General features: G+C 33.9%; 1 protein-coding gene across 2 annotated transcripts; it reads right to left on the bottom strand.

The window, feature by feature from the left end:
* Window positions 1-1,042: 1,042 nt before the first annotated feature.
* LOC148310496 (uncharacterized) lies at window positions 1,043-23,892 on the bottom strand. 2 transcript variants are annotated; one of them, XM_088258264.1, is made up of 15 exons: window positions 23,142-23,892; window positions 20,689-20,884; window positions 17,893-18,083; window positions 16,320-16,513; window positions 12,640-12,783; window positions 11,738-11,844; window positions 9,814-9,932; window positions 8,554-8,742; window positions 7,173-7,338; window positions 5,762-5,909; window positions 4,468-4,590; window positions 3,352-3,542; window positions 2,376-2,527; window positions 2,153-2,271; window positions 1,043-2,005 (listed from the first exon to the last, which is right to left on the bottom strand). In XM_088258264.1, the coding sequence occupies exons 1-15, from the start codon at window positions 23,520-23,522 to the stop codon at window positions 1,273-1,275; spliced, it is 3,153 nt and encodes a 1,050-aa protein (XP_088114390.1). In that variant the 5' UTR covers window positions 23,523-23,892; the 3' UTR covers window positions 1,043-1,272. The 2 variants fall into 2 exon arrangements, with proteins under 2 accessions (XP_088114390.1, XP_088114391.1); XM_088258265.1 differs by having other exon boundaries at window positions 7,173-7,329.
* Between the last annotated feature and the right edge of the window lie 162 nt (window positions 23,893-24,054).

Below are 24,054 nucleotides of genomic sequence, written 5' to 3'. Positions count from 1 at the left end.
CGACGCAAAAGCATTCCAGAAAAACTAATAATCATAAATAAATTTAAATTTCTTTCAAATGTGGCACTGTACATTAACTTTTATTTATTTATTATGTAACAGCCGATATCACTAAACATGCTCCATTATCTACCATAGTATCAATAACACATTCTTGTAATTAATGCAGATTGTACTTTATTCATTCAGCATTTTGATATACTTATGTACAAGCAGTAATATAAAAAAAAAAACTTATTTATTTAAATAATAATTCATATGGAAATAAATCTTGATTACGATTGTGTACTTAAATACATATCCGCTTATAATAAGGAAATACATTTGAAGTTGCTATGTATATTCCGAACATTTATTATTAAATGAGAAAATTCATTATTAAATGACAAAGTTAAACATACAACTAATCATGGGCGAAAAGGACAATGTTGCAAGGTCAATCAAAGACTAATTAAAAATATGCTTATTCATTATATGCAAAGTTTATTGACAATTCTGTGCCTATCAAAAATAACATTTCTGTATACGCACATTCTTCCGAGCACATAAATACATTACTTTATGGATACTCTAGTTGTAAATGCCGCACCGCAATGCAATTGCAATGCTTTATCGATTTTCATTGAAAAAATATGAATTTCATAATATCACTCACTCCTTTCAACAACGTCATTTATAAAAAAATCGCCAATTTTCAGTTGTGCATTTTTCCGAATGCCTAGAAAATGTACTATATCCCAGCAAAAGCGGCGTATTTTAAAATTCATATTTACCCGCTACAGGGTAGAAAGTGTTGTTTTTGCATTTTGAATAAAGTGTATTGTTTAATTATTTTTTTAAAATATACTAAATATTTTTCAAATAGAGAAAAAACATTCAGGTTTACCTAAAATGATTTGTTGCACAATAAAAAGTTCAATAAGTGGCTTTTATTTTTAATACATTTTATTGTATTTTTAAACTATAAAAACGATCTCCTGAAAAATCAAGTTTTTTGATATTTGATGTTGTTGAAAGGAGTGAGCGATATATGTACATATAATTTATTTTTTTTATATATTTTTTTTTACAATGATTCTTTCTTGGGAGGAGAGTTTGCGAAGTAAATAGATTAAATATTTATTATCCTTTTCAATGACATGCTTTTTCGGGTACATTGATTTCTTTAGTTTTTTTTTAAAGATTTTTTTTTAGTTTAAAAAAAAATAGATTTAAAAAAACATGCTCATCACTATTCATATACATATCACGGCGCCTATGGTAACACCAGTTTTAAAATCCACTGGCCCCAACATCTTCAGCATCTATCCCGAGCATGGCCAAGTCATCCTGCTCATAATGAGACACGGGGGCGGGCATTTCTTGCGGCTGCGAAGGAGGAAGATCATACAGGCCTTGGTACATGCCGCTCGAGTAATCCCATCCCATCATGCCCATGGGCCCCGAGGGAGGCATGCCCATCATGTTCATGGACGACGGCCCCATCATATTCATGGGCGGACCCATCGGTCCCATGTTATTCGGCCCCATCGGCCCCATCGGGCCCATGGGCCCCATGTTTGGCCCCATCGGACCCATGTTATTCGGCCCCATCTGGTAGTTTTGGGGCGGCATTATGTGCGCGTATCCCGCGTTCATATCGGGCGGGGGGATGTGCATCGAGCGGCTGATATCCGCGTCACTGTGGGCTTCTAACTTTTTCGAAGCGTCTTCCGACGGGAATATAATGTCCAGAGCGTCCTGGAAATCTTTGTGTAAAGATTCATTTTTGGCCGATTTAGACGGTGACTTTTTATCCGATTTGACCGTAGCGCCCGACACTGAAGGTTCAGATATGATAGTTGCGGATGGATTCTTTTGTTTGGCGGACGAGTTTTTTTGTACGGCGATTGGGTTCTTTTGTATAGCGGTTGGGTTCTTTTGTATAATAGTCGGATTCATTTGTACGGGGGTTGGGTCCGTATGTGTGGGAGTTGGGTACATTTGTATCGAGTCCTTTTGTATTCTGAAAGAAGGAAATTCAACATGAAATATAAAAGCGGTGGGTACAATACTTAGCCAGCCATATTTCGTTTACATATTTATCATGCAATAATAAAAAAATAGCAAAAAATTTATTTTTAAATACTAAAAAAAAAATGTAGGAGATTACTTGTGTATGGTTTGCGGAAATGATAAATGGGTTTCACAGATGCCGAGAGCTACAGGATGGGCCAATCCTGGGGCAGGGATATTGTGCTCCTTCATGGCCATGGATAATTTCAGCTTCACCTGGTTGCACACATAAAAATATTATTTATTGAAAGTAAACAGGACACAAGGATCGCGAGACGTGTGACGTAGTGAAATATTTTTGTAGGTAACTACCATCATACCTTCATCTCTTCGACAGATCGCTGTATTTGGGCGTTGATTTCGTCTCTCTTGCGTTTAGCCGCTTCCACGCAGTCTTCCGGGACTGTTTTGGCCGGGTCGGCTTCACCCTTCGAAGGTTTGTTGGTCAGGGACTTGAAGAGCGGCATCTTACCTAAAGCAAACAAGGGTTTTCCACTTCAGTTACAGAAAAAGCTTGTTGATCCGAATGATAGTACAGTAGAGTCAATGACAGGTTGAAATCCCGGTATGTATCCAGACGTTCATATTCCATCTCAAGAAACTTCACCTATTTTGAGATATCAATCAAATCTTTATTTGGTTAGTAATTTCTTTGTTTGTTTATATTTTAATAAACTTACTAACTTTACAACATTTTAAGTGTTTCCAAATGCTTGTTCACAAAATCTGGATTATCTCCAATTACAGGAGTTATTTTCATATTATTTTTTGACATCTCATTAAAGATGAAGAAGAATATGGAAGTCTGGGCATTTACGGGGCTGACGACCGTCATAGGCTGGTTAAATTTAAAAAATATATACAGCTAACTAACTAATCTTCACGCCGCAGGGGTAGGCAGAGAGAATAGAACGCCATCCACCCTGTCTTTGTAAACATTATTTGCCTCTTCAGCATTCATGCATCTCTTCATACACACCCGTCACTTATTTCGACTCCTGACCAGGCCGCTTTAAAGTGTTTGACATACCTGATTGTGCCAAATTTTCCACCCTTTGCTTCTTTTTCCAACTACATTTGCCTTATAAATTTGTTTAACCGTTCTTTCCTCACTCATTCGTTCCACATGCCCAAACCATCTCAACAAGAATGGGATAAAATTGAATATCATCTTAGGTAAAATTTTTGTGAATTACTTGTGATTAAACAACACTTACATCTATCATAAATTTTAACTTATTAGGTTTTTCTTTTAATGAGTTCTCTAGTCAGAAATGGGTAAGGAAGGATATTTACCAATGAAGGGCATTTTTTTGGAGTCTGTGGGGTTAGCGTTGGTCGATTTTCTGGATTTCTCAACAATCTGCTTGTCAAATCTCTCCTCATTCTGATCCTGCTTCTCCCTTCTTCCCGGATACGGCTTGAAATCAGAGTGCCGCTTGTTGCTGTCATCCTCTCTGTCGTGGTTGTAATCACGATCACGATTGCTACAAATGATTTAAATCTCAATAAATACAAGAATATTTTATTTTTCTTTATATAAGCCAATTTGATACAAATCAAGGTGACAATTTAATATTCTGTCATTTATCATTCAGGTTAAAAATCATTTAACAATTAAACTTCTATATTGCCTGGCAAAATATTAAAAACATATTATTCAAAATTGAAGAAAAAAAACCAATGAAATCCCCCCTTTTTTCAAATAATTTTATTTTGAACATAAGGGAAAATATTTTTAAATATTCCAATTATTTAAAATATTGTATGAAAATAGCATTACTACTACTGACACTTATCCGCATCAAATGGTGTATAGGGCACTGAATCAAATTGATGTAACGTTGATTGTTAATTATATGAAGGCAAGGTGGTCAATCTTGAGGCAACAATTTTTGTGGTATTTCTTTAAATATGGTAAAACATAATTATTGTCTACAACATTTTGAGTGAATACCAATACTTGTTCTCAAATCTGGATTATCTCCAATTACGAGTTTTTTTGACATCTCAATACAGTGTATGTTACACATGTGTAAAGTGATCACTTAAACCAGTCTATGACGGTCGTAAGCCCCGTAAATGCCTAGACTTCCATATTCTTCTTCATATATGTTGAGATGTCAACAAAAAAAATCATCGTTTAGCTCAAGCTTTTACCATCTTAACTCCGTTTTTACCTTCGATTCTTTGATAATTTCTAGTCATTGTGATCTTTTTTATTCCTAGAAGAAATTAAAAACTGACTGCAATTATTTCTAATAAGAAATAAAATAGATATTGAATACATGAAGAAAAAAAAACGTCCGTGGTTCACTAACCAGTGAACAATACATGTACATGCAGTGGAAATTGAATCATGTTTTGCCTAAAATGATGGGCATAAGCATGGACATGTAACACGTAACGTACCGCATCATTTGTAAACGAGACTTGTCACCCTGCACGGTCAGGACTTCTCTGGCTTCTCTTTCTCGAGACATCACCCGTCCGTCTACTTTCTGTTCCACCTTCTCTCCGGCACGGCTCTTGACCCTGAAATACAAACAGAGTGTTGCGGTTAGCGCATTTGTCTTCCATGCTCGACATACCGGGATCAATCGATGGACTTTATAAAATAAAACAACTTTGTTTTAACCACTTTTTCCAACTGGTTTCGACAAGAACCTTGTCATCATTAGGGTTTATGTACTATATAATTCTAAAACATGGAAATACTCATAGTTAGGTTATAGTTAATTACCCTTCACTTACGATGCCAAAAACTTCCACGCACTCCATACACCATATGAAAATGATGGTGTCGTAATCATTGCAATATCATTATAGTACATGGAAAATGAGTACAAATCTTAATTAGTAATAGCAAGGTATAAATTTTACAATTCGAAATAAAGAAGTTTTACTTTATGTCCGTCTATCAGGGGCATGCATTCCATAAAGACAGAAACCCTTATCTGCACCCAATGGTGCATAGGGCACTGCATCGTATTGATGCGGTATTATCTTGATCGTTACTAACATGAAGGCAAGGTGATCACTCCTGCGCTTTAGAGACCAGTCCAGGGTAATATGAAATAAATATTATACTTTTCAAATCACTAATATTTATTTTCAACCCCCCTTGGGAATCGAACCCGGGACTTCCAGCACGGTAGCTATACACGCTTACCATTACACCACGGAGGCAGACATAAAAGACAAAGACAGAAAAGCGGTGCCAATCCTGACTTACGCGCGTGACATATAAAAACGAAACCAGTACCTATCCTACCTCAACTGGCTACCCTAATTAATTCTCTGTGCACCCGCTGCCGTCTGCATAGTAAATATAAATATTAGTGATATATTAGTGATATTTTAGTGTTTTGAATATTGAAAGTATTAACTTTGTGGATCATATTGATATATTATTTTGAGAAATAAAAAGACTTTGTTTTTTGATCCACTCACATTTTTACTAACCAACTATGTACAATGTAGTTTCGGCAACAACTTGTTGCCGAAACTACATGGTCTGCAACAGGTTGTTGCCGAAACTAGTTGGTTAATAAAAATGTGAGTGGATCAAAAAATACAGTCTTTTTATTTCTCAAAATAAGATATTTTAGTGACCTGAAGCACAGGGCTGATTACTGCATCGGACCTATGCTATGTCCTGGCACTGTTGGGTTACAAATAGAGAACATTTTGCAGGAATACTGACCGATGCTTGAGTTTCTCGAGAATCTTCTTATCTTGGTCGGTGAGGGTTTCCTCCTTGAGCGACATCCACTGGGACAGCATCCGGTCATCAGCCGCTGGGTCCCTGTTCTGCTCTGGGTTGTAGTTACTGCTCTTACCATCCTCATTATCTGAACACAAATTTTACCTCTTTGAAAAACTAGACTCTTTTAACCATTCCCTTACGGTGGTAAAAACTTCCACGCGCAACGGTGATATGTATTTTGTACACCATATAGTCATAGACAACTTGCGCGCTACTAAAAGGAGATCGGCGGAAACAGTATCAAGCCGCGTCTACGTGTACGCAAAGCACGGCACGCATGCACACACTGAGAAAAGTTTGTGTATTGGTGATTCTATCCCCGATATTTTTACAAATTATTTATTTCCGTTGCTGCAAATAAATAACTTTATATTTTAATATTTTTAAGTAATACGTAATTGTATAACTGAAAATACAAAGATTTTGAGCCCGTATCTATTATATTTTATATCGATATTCTCGTTATTAAAGTCAAAATGTAGTAAATACATATCACCGGGAAGGAAAGGTTAATGAAATATTTGAGTTTAATGATATATTTTTAAAAGTATTTCAAATGAAAATTATAAAATAGGAATAAGGAAGCTCCCATTGGATCCCTCAAAAAATTACATTATGTTATAACTGGTTCAAATTATTTTACTAACAAAAAGCCATGACTTGGAATTGGGAAGTGGATTATGAGATACTGCTTCATCACCAAGTGCATTTTATGTTTGTTTCCTGAATGTTATTTTCCTTCAAATGAATAAGATTTATATCAATAAATAAGTTACAAAACGGATAAATTTCACGATGTGTGATTATTGGCTAATAAATTAATATGAAAAATCACAAGACTATCCGTAGCATTCTTATTGAAATATGTAGAGAAATAAGGGATATATGAAGGTTTCAACTATAGATATTTTTATAAAACGAAAAACGTGTGTTCGCATAGACATCAACAAATAAAGCCGCCAATAATTTAGCAATATTACCAATATTAAAATAACTCCATCGTTTCAGTGACGTCATTCATTGCCAACTTACGAAAATAACGTTTTTTCGAAGGCGAATTTTGCAAAAGAAAATGATGAACGAAAATACTAATTATATCAGCTGTTATAAACACAAAACGAGCCTAATTCAATCCTTTACAGGTTGAGTTTGTTCAATCAGATATTCCTCCCGTCTGACAAAGATCCATTATAGTTAATAACACTTTGTGAATTTTTAATTAAATAATTCAATTTTTTATTTAGTGAAGTGTGATTAAAATGTCTACAGCAGTAGTTTTCAAAATGTGACTTAATCAAAATGTTACTATCATTTAATATTGTACATGTTGATCAAAGATGGTAGGTACCTTTGTGAGTTTTCTTCCTCTTTTTGGAATCATCCCGGCACCCACTGGATGAAGAAGAACTGGAACTAGACTCACTAGAAGAGTGGCGCTTCTTCTTTCCCTTCCTCTTCTCCTTCCTTTTTTTGTCTTTCTTCTCATCGATCTTCTTTTGACCTTCCTGCTGGGGCTACAAAACCATTCAATAGTTGAAACCAAAATATATAAATATTTTTATTATTATTCACTTTTAAAGTTATTTATACATATCGCTAACTCCTTTCAACAACGTCATATATCAAAAATCGACAATTTTCAGTTGTGAATGTTTTCGGAATGCTCAGAAAATGTACTATATCCCAGCAAAAGCGGCATATTTTTAACTTAATATTTACCCACTACAGGGCAGGAAGTGTTGTTTTTGCATTTTGAAGAAAAGGTATTGATTAGTTTTTTTTTGAAATATACTTAATATTTTTCAAATGGAGAAAAGGCATTCAGATTTTACCGAAAAAGATATGTTGCACAGTAAAAAATGGCTTCAATAAGTGGCTTGATATTTATTTTAAAAACGTTTTATTATATTTTTAAACATTAAAAACGATCTCCTGAAAAATCAAGTTTTTTGATATTTGACGTTGTTGAAAGGAGTGAGCGATATATAATATATATTTTTTTTATAATTTTTGTTTTGTTTGTTATACAGGTTCTCTTTACTGGTACAACATATATGGCCAATGAACGAAATAAATTGTTAAGTCTTATTGAAATACTTACGGGGCCAAGAAATAGATAACTAGATAAAAAAACAATATATTGATAAAAAGAAAAAAAAATTCCAGCATAGCTGTCAACTGGGTACATTAATTGTATCCATTGTGATTTGCCATACATTTTTCTGTACTTCATTTGAAAAAAGAATTCCTCGGATAAGTCTATCTATTTGAAAAAGTTTTTGTCTTATAAATTATGTGTTGCCAATGTATAAAATTAAACCACATTAAAAAAAAATGGAACCTACCTGCTGTTACCTACTTTCTGAATTAATGAAAGGAACTCACCTGTAATTTTTAAATAAAGAATAAAAGTAGGGGTCCAAGTAGAATGACAAAGAATTCAGAACAAAAAGGTTATACTGCAGTTAGGTAAGCCATTACTGTTCGCAATTCTAATCCGTTAATTAAAGTAATTTCTTCTTTTATTCATTATTTACAGTTTTTCTTTGTTAACACATTCAAACAATCAACACCGATAGAGGATATTGGTATATTTTATCAATTAATCATAGACAAAATACTGAAGAAAAATAATCTATGAAAAAAAAAACACTTCTTTAAACATAAAAAAAAAATAAAACTAATCTTTCCAAGAGAGCATGAAACATGTATATAATAAAGCATTGAACCTGAGGACTTGATCCCTTCTTCTTCTTGGTGTGGAAGCCGTCCGCTTGGAAGGATATGGTGTGCGGAGAGTACAGGGAGCTCTGGTCTGCAGCAGCCGAAGGGTCTCCGGATTTGTGCACCTTCTCGAAGTTCTTTTGGCGGTCCGACATCCAGTCCATCTCCCAGTGAGGATTCAGCTCAGTGAAGTTCTAAACAAACAAAACGCATGCAAATCAGCAATGGACGATTGAATCCAAAAGTGATGACTTCTTCACACGGAGTCGTTACTTTATACGGTTTTTTAAAGTTAATCACGTATGTCAGTGGACAATTTTGGTTGAAAATTTTCAATTTCAAGTCAATTCAATTTTAAATTTTAATTCAATTTATTCAATAATTAATATATACATTACAAACAAACATTTAAGGCGTATACATTAAAAAAACAAATTGAAAAGTAAGCAAGAAGATTCTTGTTAAATGTTTAGAAGAATCCCGCTTCGGAAAACTCATTCGGACACATGGAACAGATCAATATCCAATGTGATATTGTTCAACAAATTCATATTTCTAGCTTCTGATATATTTGATATAAAAAAAAACTTAAGTTGGAATGAAAACTGAGAAAAGTGGTAAAAAGGGTAGACAAAAACGTAATGGCACGTACACCGAGCATATTTATAATGCAGACAGAAAAATACAATTAAAATTTCTACACCATTTCCAATGTGTTATAAATATAATAAAAGCTAGATTGAGGTAATAAAACAAAATAAAAATCCAATTAACAAAATAATAAAATATTTCCATATATATGGGAAACCCCTTGTCCGCCTCCGTAGTGTAATGGTCAGCACGTTTGGCTATCATTCTGGAGGTCCTGGGTTCAATTCCCAGAGGAGGGTCTAATAAATACAAGTGTTTTTTTTTACTCTAATATTTATTCAATATTACCCTGGATTGGTACCTGAAGCGGAGGGCTGATCACCTTTCCTTTGTGTGTTAACGATCAAGATAACACTGCGTTTATATGATGCAGTGCCCTATGCACCATTGGGGTACGGATAAGGGTTCGAATAAATATATGGGAAAATAATAAAGACAGAGAATAAAATTGGTTGATAATATTAATTGATATTTAAAAAAAATATAACGTTTTACAATAATGTTGGACGGAGACAAGAAATTTGTTATATTTTGGAATCATAGTGAAATCGAAGTTATCATTGCGCAAATTATAGTAGCAGAATTATCGCTTAAAGAAGAAGAAATTAACTTACCGCATAGTTTTGGGAATGCAACAGGGATTTCAGATGAGCTGAAGCGCAGTGTAGATCTCCGATCCAATTGTCACAGAGTTTGCAGTACCAAGCGGAAGATGGTACGAAAAATTGCAACCCTGCATAAAAACAAGACAAACATTTAAAAAATTTACTGGGTATTTTGTTATAACAGGTACTCTGCAATTGAGATCCAACTTCAGATTCACTTTTCTGGAGACTTTGAATCTATATAACTTTGTAAGGTAGTGATGTCTCTAAACAAACTATTTAAAATAATTTGAAGGAATAAAGTCTTACATTAATGTATAATAATTGCTTAATGCAGGGTTTCCCAATCTTTTTCAGCCCGCGGCGCAGTTACAAGTTTAGTATTTTGTCACGGCGCTCTACTATTTGGAATAGATATAGTGACTATATTTATAAATATTTCAGTCGAAAGAAATAGGTACCTACAATAATAGTCGTTGGGTAGAAAGATGCAAGCGCTCAAAATAGAAATTGTTACTTTATAGGTACCCGAGAATATTTGTGGTTTCGGATAATGATAGAGGATCGACTCACGGCGCCCCTCTTTACTTTCTACGGCGCACCAGGGCGCCGTGGCACACACTTTGGGAATCTGTGGCTTAATGCATAGCTGTGCTTTTCTTTTTAAAAACCTGAATTTAAAATTTCAAATCAGAATTGTGACATCGTCCTCACAAATGAACGGTATTCTTCTTCTTCTTCTTCTTATTGTAGGCCTTACGGCCTGTTTTTAAGAGGGATTAGCCTCCTGCGACGTCGATTCCCAGCTATCGGCCCATCTCTTTGGTGGTCTGCCCGGGAGTCGTCTACCATGGGGTTGGCCGTACAATGCGATGTGGGGGAGTCTGGATGGTTCCATTCTTCTCACATGCGCATACCATTGTCTTCTTCGTTGCCTTCCCCACCTAACGACATCTTCGATCTCGCATATTTCCCTGATCTTGGCATTTCTCAGTCTATCTCGAAGACTCTTGCCTGTTATGCTTCTCAGAGTCTTCATTTCTGACACTCTAAGCGTGTTTTTTGTGGCAGCGGTGTCTGCTCTACTTTCGATTCCATACGTCATGATGGGTCGGACACAAGTTTTGTATATCTTGATCTTGCTGCCGATCTTCATCTCAGGGTTTTTCCATATAGCATTTTTCAGGCATCCTGAGATGGCTGCAGCTTTGTTCACTTGCCCCATCACTTCGCATCGCAGATCCGTCTGAGCACATAGGTCCACACCCAGGTATTTAAACTTTTCCACCTGCTCTACCAAGACGCCGTCCACAGTCACGCTACATCCCACTGGGGTGCGAGAGAACACCATACTCTTGGTCTTTGTAGCGGATATAGCCATATTGAATTTTTGACTAGCAAGGTGGAATGTGTTCAAGAGTAGTTGCAGGTCCCCTTCAGTCTCAGCGAATACAACGGCATCATCCGCATAGCAGACAACATGGATGGTTTTCTCTCCCAGTCTGTATCCTTTATGTAGTCCTTTAATATCCTCCACAATCCCATCCATGATGAGATTGAACGGTATGTATATTGTAAAGTATTGCATTGTATATTGTAAAGCTTTCTCTTTCTCACTTTATTGGATTATTAGATACAAATGATGAAAACAGACAAATATACATGTCGATGTCAGTCATGGCGTGTTAAATATCGCTCGGCTCAGGACTCAGCGGGTTCGGAAATACGCGGAGATACGAAATATCACAGATATTCCGATATTAAATAATTTAGCGTACCGCGGCGGCGCATAGTACGAGATACGAGGAGCAGAATAGTATCTGGTAACAGGTAGCGTATCTAGTATCTAGATATGATGATATCGGTAATAGCGATATCGCTAAGTAGCAGTCTAAACACACCACTATTTGATATGTATTGAGTAAACAAGTACCTTTTATTGGAGTCCGCTTGGAAGAAGCTCCAGGATAGTTGGGCATTCCCTCATTTTGATTAGAAGCCACATCATGCCAGGGTGCTTCCAAATTAGCCAAAGCATTGCTAAAAAAAAACATGTACATAAAATAAAATAATCTATATGTAAGAGGGCAAACAAAAATATGGAGCAATGGGAAAATAAAGGAATGAGTAAACGATCAAGAGTTAACTGACTAACCATTACGCCGCATATCCGCAGGGGTAGGCAGAGAGAATAGAACCCCACACCAATCTGTCTTTGCAAACAATCTTTGCCTGTTCCACATTCATGCATCTCCTTATACATACCCACCAATTATTCCGAACAAAACATGGCCATTTTCAAGTATTTGAAAGAGTTATTAAATTAAAAATTTATTTTATTTTATAACTAGTTTTTATTTTTCTTTTCTTGTGTGTATATTATGTTAAAACAGATAATAATAAAAAATATAATAAAACAACCATTAATCATTTTAACATGTCTTATCACCAATAAGGTAAAGTAAGGCTTAAGTAAATGCCAAAACAAAAAATAAGGTGGCTTGTATGTTTATCCATATTTTTTAATAAATGCCAATGTATTTATGAACAAATGTTTGTATATCGTGGGTATACTGGCAAAAAAATTTAACTTTAAAATCCCTGTTTGAATAATCCGTGTAATTTAAAGTTTTTAGCATGAATAAAATACCCGATATTAAACTTAAAGTTGAATTTACTTTTAAAACCACATATATATGACATTTCAAACTACTTAGTGTATTTTACCAGTTCATAGAATGTTGAAAACATTATATTACGCCAGTGGCCCCTTATTGGGAAACATTGCTCTCAATCATGTTGATAGAATATTGGTCGCGCTATTGTAGTGCTTACCGATGGTGATTAGGAGAATGAAGATGGTTCAGATATTCCTTAGCCGTGGCTGGAAATTCATTGCACACACGACACCAGTGCATCTCCGGATCATAGAAGATAAAATTGAACTTCTTGTCTCCTATCTTTGTACGGGACTTAGACCTAGACAGAAATGAAAAATAATTAGATTAAATGATTCCACAAACATTGTTGAAAAAAAAAAATCAATTTCATTAGACTCACTATTCGGAAACAGTTTAGTAAAATGTGGATTCTGGAAATCGGAAAGGAACATGATTTAGGAACGAAGTGAGAAGTCTCCCAAATAAAATACATCACATTTACAAAATTTTATATGCCCGTTTGGTCCATTTTCCTCGCAGTTTCTTCTTCCTTGAAGTGTAACAAAACTTCAATGACATATCGTAGACACACCCTTAATTCTAAGATAAAGCAAGCATTTTACAATATTCTCATTATCATTAAAACTAAATGCATTACTTTATTTTCAATTATGAAATAATTGTACAGACGTAGATAAGCACTTTATTTGAAATATTTGATTACATTAAATACATTTTATATAATATTTTATTACATACAATAAAATACATACTTATAAGACACTATGTTAAATTCTTGAGTGAGGTTATGGCCATTTTGATCCTTTGTTTATTCTTCATCTTATACTAGAAATGAATATCTTAAAAATACAAATATAATATTCTAAGTATTGCATATTCTTAAATAATACATGTCATGTAATTTGCAATTAATATATTTCGGTTGTAATATAATTGTATTAAATAATATTATAAAACAATTGTAAATATTTCAAATAATTTATATTACACACTAAAAAAAGTGGCACCTAGAAATAAATTACAATATTCATATTGTATTTACAAATATTTTATTAAAATGGGGTAAGTTTATAGATTATATAGGTATATATAAGCATAAAATAAAATATATAACTTACATATGTAAATTGGATGAGCCAATACTGAAAATTGCAGTAAGTGAAGAGATATTTATCAACATTTATTGGAAAAATTGCATTTTTAAGAGAGTATTGTAATATTAAACAACCTACTAATTATTTGCAATAGGTACGTATCACAATATTCAAATACCCAATAAAAAAAACATCTCCCATTACAGTAAAAGCTCGTTAATTTGAACAACAATAATTAGAATTTAGCCAAATGAAAAAAAAAACGAAATTCTGGTGCCCAAACACATTTTATATATTAAACTTTAGATAATTTGTAATTCTAAACAATGTTTCGCTTGAAATTTGAATGACAATATATATTTTTTTTGACGCAAAATCGAAATGAGAATTATTGACTGTACATCTTACATTTTACAGTCATATTATATGTTAATTGAAATTAAAGATAAACAAACAAAAAAAATTACAAAAAACATTTTTAATAAATTCGATTTAAATCACCGCTTTTGTTGTTACATTTACAAACAATCCAAATTGCTTATGAAACATCGCCGCACATCAGTTTGTAATATGGAAAATGGGTGTTTTTTTCCCATTAAATGTGTTCATTCATAATTTGAATAGTCATTTGAATTTTACTCCCATAAGTTTTGAATTAATGAGCTTTTACTGAAATAAGCATAAAATTAACAATAAATATGTTGAAAAATGTTGCTACACATTAACCCTTTGACTGATGAGTTTTAATGAAGTTTTTATTTGGAAAAGGGGCTGTTTTTTTAAAATGAAATAATGCATTGCAAGTCAATTAAATAACAACATTTTTCGGATTTTATGATTTTTGTTGTTGTTTTTATTGAATGTGTAAAGTAAGAGAAATTTTAACTACTTTCAAAACTAATCTTAGATACACAAAGGTTTTCCATCTATTATATCTAGCCTATAACCCCATTATAATATACTATTACCGCCGTTACTGCGATAAAGTCAGTTTGAGCCATTTATTTGCCAGGGAGCCCATATCGCTCACTCCTTTCAAGAACGTCATAAATCAAAAAACTTGATTTTTCAGGAGAACGTTTTTAAAGTTTAAAAATATAGTACAATTTATTAAAAATAAATACCAAGCCACTTATTGAACTTTTTACTATGCAACAGATCTATAAAGGTGAAATCTGAATGTTTTTTCTACGTTTGAAAAATATTTAGTTTATTTAAAAAAATAATAAAACAATACCTTTTCTTCAAAATGCAAAAACAACACTTTCGGCCCTGTAGCGGGTAAATATTAAGTTAAAAATATGCCTCTTTTGCTGGGATATAGTACATTTTCTGGGCATTCCGAAAACACGCACAACTGAAAATTTATGATTTTTGATTTGACGTTCTTGAAAGGAGTGAGCGATATCAGGTACACTTAAATCCGTAAAAGTCCATTTTTTTTCAGTAAGTTGAATAGGCAAATCAGGCAAAGGGTTAATTTTACTAAGCACAAATTTTTTTGGCGAAAATTACGAATTCATATTATAGTGGTAAGAAAAAAAAAGTATGGTACTTTATAATTTTGCCGAAATGCGCCCCAAGTCAGACAAATTTTATTTATCATAATTAGTTGATTGTCCAATAGGGTATCTAGAAAAAAATGCTAAATGTTTTATCCAAACCATTTGAAATAAAAAAAAAACTTGATAAAAAAACCCAACCAATATTATAATCTCGGTTTACAAGCAGGAGCTTTTAGCTTACAAATGCTTTAGAAAGAAATGATTTCGGTGTTTAAAGGGGCTTGTGAAGGTGTTTGTATAGATTTACATTTGTATCTTAGTTCAATAAATCCCCAAGTCTAAAATGCTTGTTATAAAATATTTTGAATGAGCAGATTCATTTACTCGCTAGCTTAAGATAAGAATTGGTTACTTAGAAAAGATTTTTTTTAAAAACCTATGCATAATTTTCATATAATACCGTGATGAAAAAATAAACTTTATAAACGTAGGTATTAATTAAAAATGGAAATAACACATATTCAATTGGGTAGTCCACATTTATTATTTAATTGAGTAATGTTTGATTATTTTCAAATTTGTGGAAATGTCACTAAGCATTTAATTTTTTATTTTACGTAATGAAATATCAAATTCTAACTACATACATGGTAAATTCCATTTCAAGAAAGATTTTGTTCTTTGTTCCGTATCTGCACAATAGTGTGCGTGGCATGCAGAAGAAAGATGCAGCCATGTTTTTATTGCAGAGTATATGAAGGCCGCCTCCATAGTGTTATGGTTAGCACGCTCTGCTACCATTCTGGAGGTCCCGGGTTCGATTCCCAGGGGGGGGGGGTCAAATAAATATAAGTGATTTTTTCACTCTAATATTTATTCAATATTACCCTGGACTGGTACTTGAAGCGGAGGGATGATCACCTTTCCTTCATTTGTTAATGATCAAGATAACACTGCGTTTATATGATGCAGTGCCCTATGCACCATTGGGGTGAGGATAAGGGTTTGAAGAAGATATGAAGGCAAGGGGACAAATCTTACGTTTCAGGTTAACATGTTAATAAAGAATTTTATATTAAATTATATTGAATCTGGAATTTAATTATGTATATTGAAATGGGTGGTAGTCAATACTAAACGGACTATAACGTACGCTTTCCTTTTCTTACCATATAATACGCGAATTAGTATGAAAATAAATAGATATCGTATATGAATTGGTGAATGAAATGTACCTCGATTTACGCTTGGCACGACTGGTGGATCGTTTGTCGCCTTCCGAGGAAGACGACTTGGAGGACGTCGGAGACTGTGCCGGACTCTTCTTCGACTTGTCGCCGGCCTCTTCCAGCACGGGATCGTCCCCGATAATCCCATCCAACATGTCAATGACATTATTTATTGTCTTAAATTTATTCTGAATCTCAACCTGAAATAGGACAGATTAAAAATGTGAAATTAACAATGACAAAAAAGGAAATTTTAGAAATGGAAAATAAAATGTAATTTTGATACAACTAATATCTGATTTTTAATTATATTAGAATATTTCTTCATCTGGCATTGATGTTTTTAACGGGCTTTTTATCATTTTTTCTATCAGACCTAAAACATAGGGACAATATTTAATAAATTTGTAGATTTTTTAAATATTCTTTTAAAAAAAAACCAAGACTCACTTCCCTTTCAAAGAACATAGGAATATAATAATTTTAAAGATATTAATTTTAATATAAAATCACTACATACAAATGGTATATTTATAAATTAGATTAAAAAAAGGTGCAAAAATTAAGATAGTTAAAAAAAAGAGAAATATTTGTGTTTGTATTATTTTCATAAATATTTCAATGTTATACTATTTCTGTGACCCTAAGCGGCTCATTATTAGAAATAGGTATCAAATTGTGGTAGAGTGGGTTCGAACCGAGAAACTCTGACTTAAGAGTCCGCGACAGTAACCAAGGGACCACAACCCAATACATACTATGTATAATGTAAATCAAATTTTATTACTTACTACATACTATATAAAACCTTTATTTTAATATTTTTTTCATATTGTAAACATCAATAACATTTATAAGAGCAAGGTTTTTCAGTCTACAAAAAACTTATTTTATAAATATGTTATTTGTAAATAAAAAGCGTATGGTAAAATAAATACAAATGTAAATACTGTGTTGTGATGCTCTTTAAAGTTTAAATGAGGAGCAAATATCCAAGGCATTTTCTTTTTTAAAAAGTAATAGAATTGAAGAGTATCCTTACAGTCATATCTAATTAAATTTCAAATGTTATTCATGTTTGATTGTGCAATATTTTTGTTTTGTTTAAATACTTGAAATGCAGTTAGTGAACAGCTAGTATGTCTGCATAATACAATCAAATTTTACAACTGTCATGCTAAGCAAAAATTATTTTTCTGCAAAATAGACAAATACCTTTAGAGGTGTATATACCTTTGTAGGCTTGAGTTATTTATTTATGCAAATATATTAAAATAATAGATTCATTCAAACAAACACCCCTGAAATGATAATAAGGTTTTTTTTTATTTCTTAACAAATTGTTGTAGGGCGGTTTTTTCATCAACCCCGACCCTAATTAGTATATTAATTAGGGTTGTATACTAAACACAAGCAACCCCCAACCCAATTCCGATCTGTACAATGTTTTTTGGAGCCTTGCGTACTACCAAAAGTAAGCAAATAGAATGCTTATAAACATCTCCCGCTCTCTACCAACAGTATGTAAAAGACGCTTTTATGGTAAGTGTAAGAAATGTGTTAATGTCAAAATATTTACCTGCAGCTTTGCATTTTCCTTTAGAAATCTATGGCTGTCGGGGCTCGGAGAACGCCTTGAATCTCCACGCAGTTCGATTCTCTGCTGCTTCAGGGAATCTAGTTCCCTTTTAAGGACAGACGCCTTCTTCAAATACTCTTCTTTCTGCTTTGCCAGAGTGGCTCGTTGATTACGCATTTCCGATGCGATAGCTATCATGAAACGTCAGATGGATAGTTAATGTGGTGCAAGTAAAAGCAATATTTAATATAAAGTATAATAAGATACAAAATAGCTCCGGTTGGACGTCCATCGGGTGTTGTTCGAAGCGAACAAATATCCTTGAAATCTATATTGCATTTTTGTATGTTACTCACCAAACTATCAAACAAATATTATAAACAATAGTCGACAAAAAAATGCATTGGGTATCTGAAATAAAATATTTTGAGTCTATTATTAAGTGTACACGTTCACAAAAGAATATACCATATATCGCACAGTTTAAAACATTTTTTCTAATAATAGAAATGTAAATGAATGAATATCTACACATCAAAAATAACACCTGGAGATGTTTTCAATACTGATTATTACACATAATTAACAATAAATAATGGTTATTTAAACAGGGTCCAGCAAAACTACCTCCCACATTCAGAGAGGACACAGCAAATTGTGATGGGGATACATCAGTGCAGAGGATATTAATCGATAGCGATAGAAGTGGTATTTTCAGTGGACGCGATGGCATGGCGAGGTGAGCCTTTGCGTTTGTTGTGGAGGCATATATTCGTCGTGGCACTTTGTGATTACTACTCAGCAACCATTCTGCATTTAGTTGGCACAGGCGCCGATGCGTAGTTGGGTAGACGCTCGACTCGAAATTGGCGTCGCGGGTTTGTTTCCCGCCAATTGCAAAATGAATTCAAGAAAGATATATTTTCAATTCGTCTGGGTGTTTGTGATGTATTTTTCACATTTATCTCCCCTATCCTAACTATCCTACTTGCAGACAAGCATCTTAAATAGACGCTTTGTGGGTTATTCCTTTAATAAAAAAATAAAAAGTTCACACTTGACCGATAGATGTTTATTCCAGATGCAAAAACTATTGCTAGTTTTGCTATTAAACTTTAAGGTCATAACAACGCTGTAAAATGTGGCATGTATGGGAGCATCCATCTAGCGATCTTAAAAGTAATCAGCACTTACACAGGCAGCTGCCCTGGGATTGTCAGATAGGAGCGTAAGAAGAATCCTGCATAGAGATCTTCACACGCACAAATACACAATGGTGGCTACCCAAGAATAAATTTAGAGAAATTTTGAAACTCTTAGAGCTGTGAGCGAGGATATTCTTCATTGTGCGGGAGGTCTTTTTACCAGACCCTGTGGTTTAGCACTTAATACATTTTGTGTTTTGTATTTTCATTTCATTTTTTATTTTGATGAGTTTTTGCTTAGTCTAAATTCCTTCTAATTTTGCGTAAACATTGTATGTACCATTTCCTTTTAGGAGTGTTATTACTGCTGATGTGTCAGATCCAAATTAATATCGCTTAGTAAATATTTTTTCACAGGCTACGCGAATCATGCAGTATCAAAAACATATTTATGCATTTCACAAAGTTCCAAACATATTTTTAATGTGTAAATATGTACATTTTAAACTGTGCATACAAGTCAAAGTAAAGGGCAACAAAATATATTTACCTTTTTCCTGATCACTATCAACATAGCAGTGAATTTTGTTTTGGGAATAATCAATCTATCGATGTAACAACGATGACTTTGTTAAATACGGTCATTAACAAAAACATTGTGTAAATGCCACATGAAAATGAACATTGAAATCGAATTCAATTCCATCAGGCAGAAAATAAAACCAGAAAGAAAATTCCGGGAACACAATTCAAATAATAAAAAAATCAATCTGTAGAGATAATAATACAATCAGATAATAGAGAACAGCAAATGCAGTAAGATCTCCACCAAAGTGAAATTCAAAGTTAATAAACTCATGAAAGTTATTCATTCAAACCCTCATCCACACCCGATGGTACATAGGACATTGCATCATATAAACGCAACGTTATCTTAATCGTTGACACACGAAGGAAAGGTGATCAGCCCCTCCACTTCAGGTACCAGTCCAGAGTAATATTGAATAAATATTAAAGTGAAAAAATCACTTATGTTTATTTGAACCCCCTGGGAATTGAACCCGGGACCTTCAGTACGCTAGCCGAGCGTGCTGACCATTACACTACGGAGGCGGACAAAGTTCATGAATGTTAACGGAACTTAAACTGTACCTAAAATTGAGTAATTGAATTGAAATTATTTAACATTTTGAGTGTGTCCAAATTTTTTGTTCACAAAAAATAAAAAAAATTTTTTCTTTGTCTCACCAATAGATGTCACTAGTGAAAATTCTAGTGATTCTTGTACAATGTTTCAAAACTGGATTTCTGGCGTTTCTCATGTGTGTGATTATAATCCAGGATTCGGACCTCACGTACTAATATAAGAGTTTCTGCTTAGTAAAAAGCTTCTTTACATCTCACCAATAGATGTCTCTAGTGAAGTTCTAGTGATTCAAGAACAAGGTTTCTAAATTGGTTCATATACATACAACTTCCAAGAATTTGAGTATTGTGGTTGTCAATCATGGGTAGAATTGGTGAATGTTACACGTGTGTAAAGTGATTTGATGACGGTCGTAAGCCCTATAAATGCCCTACTCTTTTACTACCATACTCTTCTTCATCTGTTTTGAGATGTCGAAAAATAATATGAAACTATCTCTCTTACCCTCTCTCTTGACCTTCTCATCCTGGGGCTGGAGCGGGAGGGCGAGGGCCCAGTTGGACTGCGGCAGGGTAGGCGCTGGCGGGGCCACCGGGATGCCCATGTCGGACGTGAGGTCCAGCCCTGCGTTGTTCGGGAAGCTGTAGGGGCCGGAGTCAAACTGGCCGTACGGGGCAGGCGCGGGGTACCGAGCGGACGGCTGGAATTGGAAATAAGTTTTTTAAAATAAAACAACTTTGTTTTTGACCACCCTCTATTTTGAAATTTATAAATGTGCAAAAAAAGTATCTGCAAAAATCATTCAAGAAAATGAAATAAGTTTGAAGTGAAAAATACGTCACAAACATCCAGACTGATTGAAAATAAATCTTTCTTGAATTTAATTTGCAAGTAATTCTCAGACTGATGTATAATTAAACAGATTTATAATTTAATTGAGTTAACGGCTAGACAGCCTCAGGGCTGTGGAGTTTACTATTTGTAAACATTTTTTGCAAAATAGTATATGATGTGCAAAATAGAGGGTCGGCGAGGTGTGGGCAGAAGACAGATCTCCTGGCTCCGGAATATACGAGATTGGATGGGCATCAGGACCGTCGTGGCTGTTTAGAGTTGTCCAAGACAAGGACAATTACTCTCAAGTGATAGTCGATATCAGAGGGACCTGACACGCGGAGAAGACGGTATATAATTTACTGGGTTCAACTTAACTGTTATGCGTAAGTTGAAAATACTACTACTACGACTATCATTCCTTTTCGCTGTAGGGATGGGCAGAGGGAATAAAATGCCAACCTATCCTGACATACACTCCTATCTTTCTCAACTTCCATACATCTTTATAGGCATACGTGTCCTCTGATTATGTAGACTGATGACATGTCCTAATTATAGGTTCTGATTTGGTTGTACCTTCTTGTCTTAGGCTGTTCTCGTCCTACTCTCTTATTCACACATCGCTCACTCCTTTCAACAACGTCATACATAAAAAAAAAAAGATTTTTCAGGATATCGTTTTTAAAGTTTAAAAATATAATGTAATATATTAAAAATAAATATCAAGCCACTTATTGAACTTTTTACTGTGCAACAGATCTTTTTAGGTAAAACCTGAATGTTTTTTCTCCATTTGACAAATATTTAGTTTTTTTTAAAAATAATTAAACTATACCTTTTCTTCAAAATGCAAAAACAACACTTTCTGCCCTGTATAAATATGTCGCTTTTGCTGGGATATAGTACATTTTCTGGGCATTCCAAAAACATGCATAACTGAAAATTGACAATTTTTGGTATTTGACGTTGTTGAAAGGAGTGAGCGATATGCTAAATATACCTTTTTAATCTTTTCCATAACAGTAATTCAATCACACACTTAATTCTAATTTCATCATTGTTAACTTGGCCATATATCAATTATATGCGCAGAAATCCACCACAGATCATATCTCAAAAGTATTCACTGTAATAATAAATTCGGATGATTTATACAGCGTCATATTGTGTAAAATACTACCTCAAGGGCGCTTCACTGTGAATGAATTGGGGAAAATGTTTTTTTAGTAAATTTTTACTTCCATGGACATACTTTAATTATCAATCGCTGTATTCAACGCACCGTTTATGTATTCCTTGATATCAATCTTCTTCAAACATCTTTGTGTAATTTTCCATCTCTTGAAAAATACACCCTTCCCAGATACAAGAAAATTATAAGGAAATCAATTTCCGAACTAAATTATAAAGTAAAAGTCTCACAATGATGAAATCCTTCTGAGGATAAATCCAGTGTGTGCTTACAAAGATTTTGGCTTAATCAAAATATTGTTAAATAGTATTGATTTGGATGTGAATATTGTATAATAATGAGGTAGAGTTTTAATACAAAAAAACTCGAAACAGGTAAGGTCAAATACAATGGTAAATAAATTAGGTTTTGTTAAATCAATAATACAGTATTTCAGTTATGCATATATGTACAATTCCATAGTTACAGAGAATTTTTATAACTGTTGGTAACAAAAAAGAAATCATGTTTAAACAACAAATACAAAAACAAAAAAGTGACCCAGTGTAGAAAAATGTCACTAAAAATATTATGGTGACCATTCTTAGCCAATAAAATAATACAATAATTAAACTCGGGAGTCAATAGTTTTTTTCAATTACAGAATTTTGATAACTGTCTTGAATTTTGAGTTCTCATTTATTTTTATTTTTGTTTTTAATAAGAGAAATATTTAATGTGTTTTTATTACTTATAAATAAAATATTTCAATTTCATACTATTTCTGCGAGACTAAGCAGCGCCTCATTATTAAAATAGGTATCAAATTGTAGTAGAGTGGGTACGAACCCAGAAACTCAAGAGTCCGCGACACTAACTACGGGACCGAAACCCGAAACCCTTTTATCTCAACTAACTGCATCCTAGCCTTGATAGAATAGAGACAAACCTCATTGGAGTAGGACGGAGCAGGAGGAGCGTTTCCGAAGCTTTGCTGCTGATTGTATGGTCCCTCCCAGCTGTCGAAGTCCATCCTTTCATCTCTGGCATTACCTCTCCCATCGTTGGAGGGAATGTTGAATTCTGAACTGTCATAATCGCGTCTCTTTCTCCTGCGCTCATCTCTACCATTTCTTTCCGATCTGAAATTCCTGTCCCTCCTCCCCGGCGAGAATCTGGGACTCTTTCTGCCAAAATCCGAAGAATCCTGCCGATAGCGAGTTTTCCCGTACTCCGGTTCGCGGCTGTTCTGGTCAGACACGAGAAAACCAAACTTGTCGTAGTGCCTCTTCGGATTTTCAATACCCCTTTGTGGGTTAGGGAACGACATTTTTTGCCGTTACTTTGAAAACACTGGACGTCACAGAAATAAACACAATTATAACGATTACTTATCACTTACGACTTTTTTTGTTTTGTTTGAAAAGCACGGAAAGTCCTATTTGTGAATTATTACAAACGTCAAGTGACAAGTACCAGCCATTTTAAAAGCAGAAAATGGACGAGTCGAAACACTTCCCGTTAAATAAAATAAAATAAAACTTTACATCGACAAGAATTTCAATTTTAACGAATTCAAGATAAATATTAGTTGTATGTATTTTGATCAAATGCAATATTGCACATTTCCTAGAAAACTACGTTTTTTAATGAAATACGCAGCTGTATGATAGCATCAGCAGAAGCATCACCGCAAATTCAAGGCTGTTCAAGGCAGGCAACATAAATTTTAAAGAAACGAATACTTCTTCTTGAGAAAATATTGCCATTAGAAAAAAATTATACCATGTCGATTAAGTACCGAATATCGATTAAATTATACTTCATTACATATTGTTTATGAGAAAGACATAGAGAAGAAT

Source organism: Brachycentrus maculatus, unplaced genomic scaffold (genome assembly GCF_059751285.1).
Source record: "Brachycentrus maculatus isolate JH-2025_06_01 unplaced genomic scaffold, ASM5975128v1 h1tg000092l, whole genome shotgun sequence".
NCBI classification, from domain to species: domain Eukaryota; kingdom Metazoa; phylum Arthropoda; class Insecta; order Trichoptera; family Brachycentridae; genus Brachycentrus; species Brachycentrus maculatus.
This window is presented reverse-complemented; position numbering and strand designations above follow the sequence as displayed.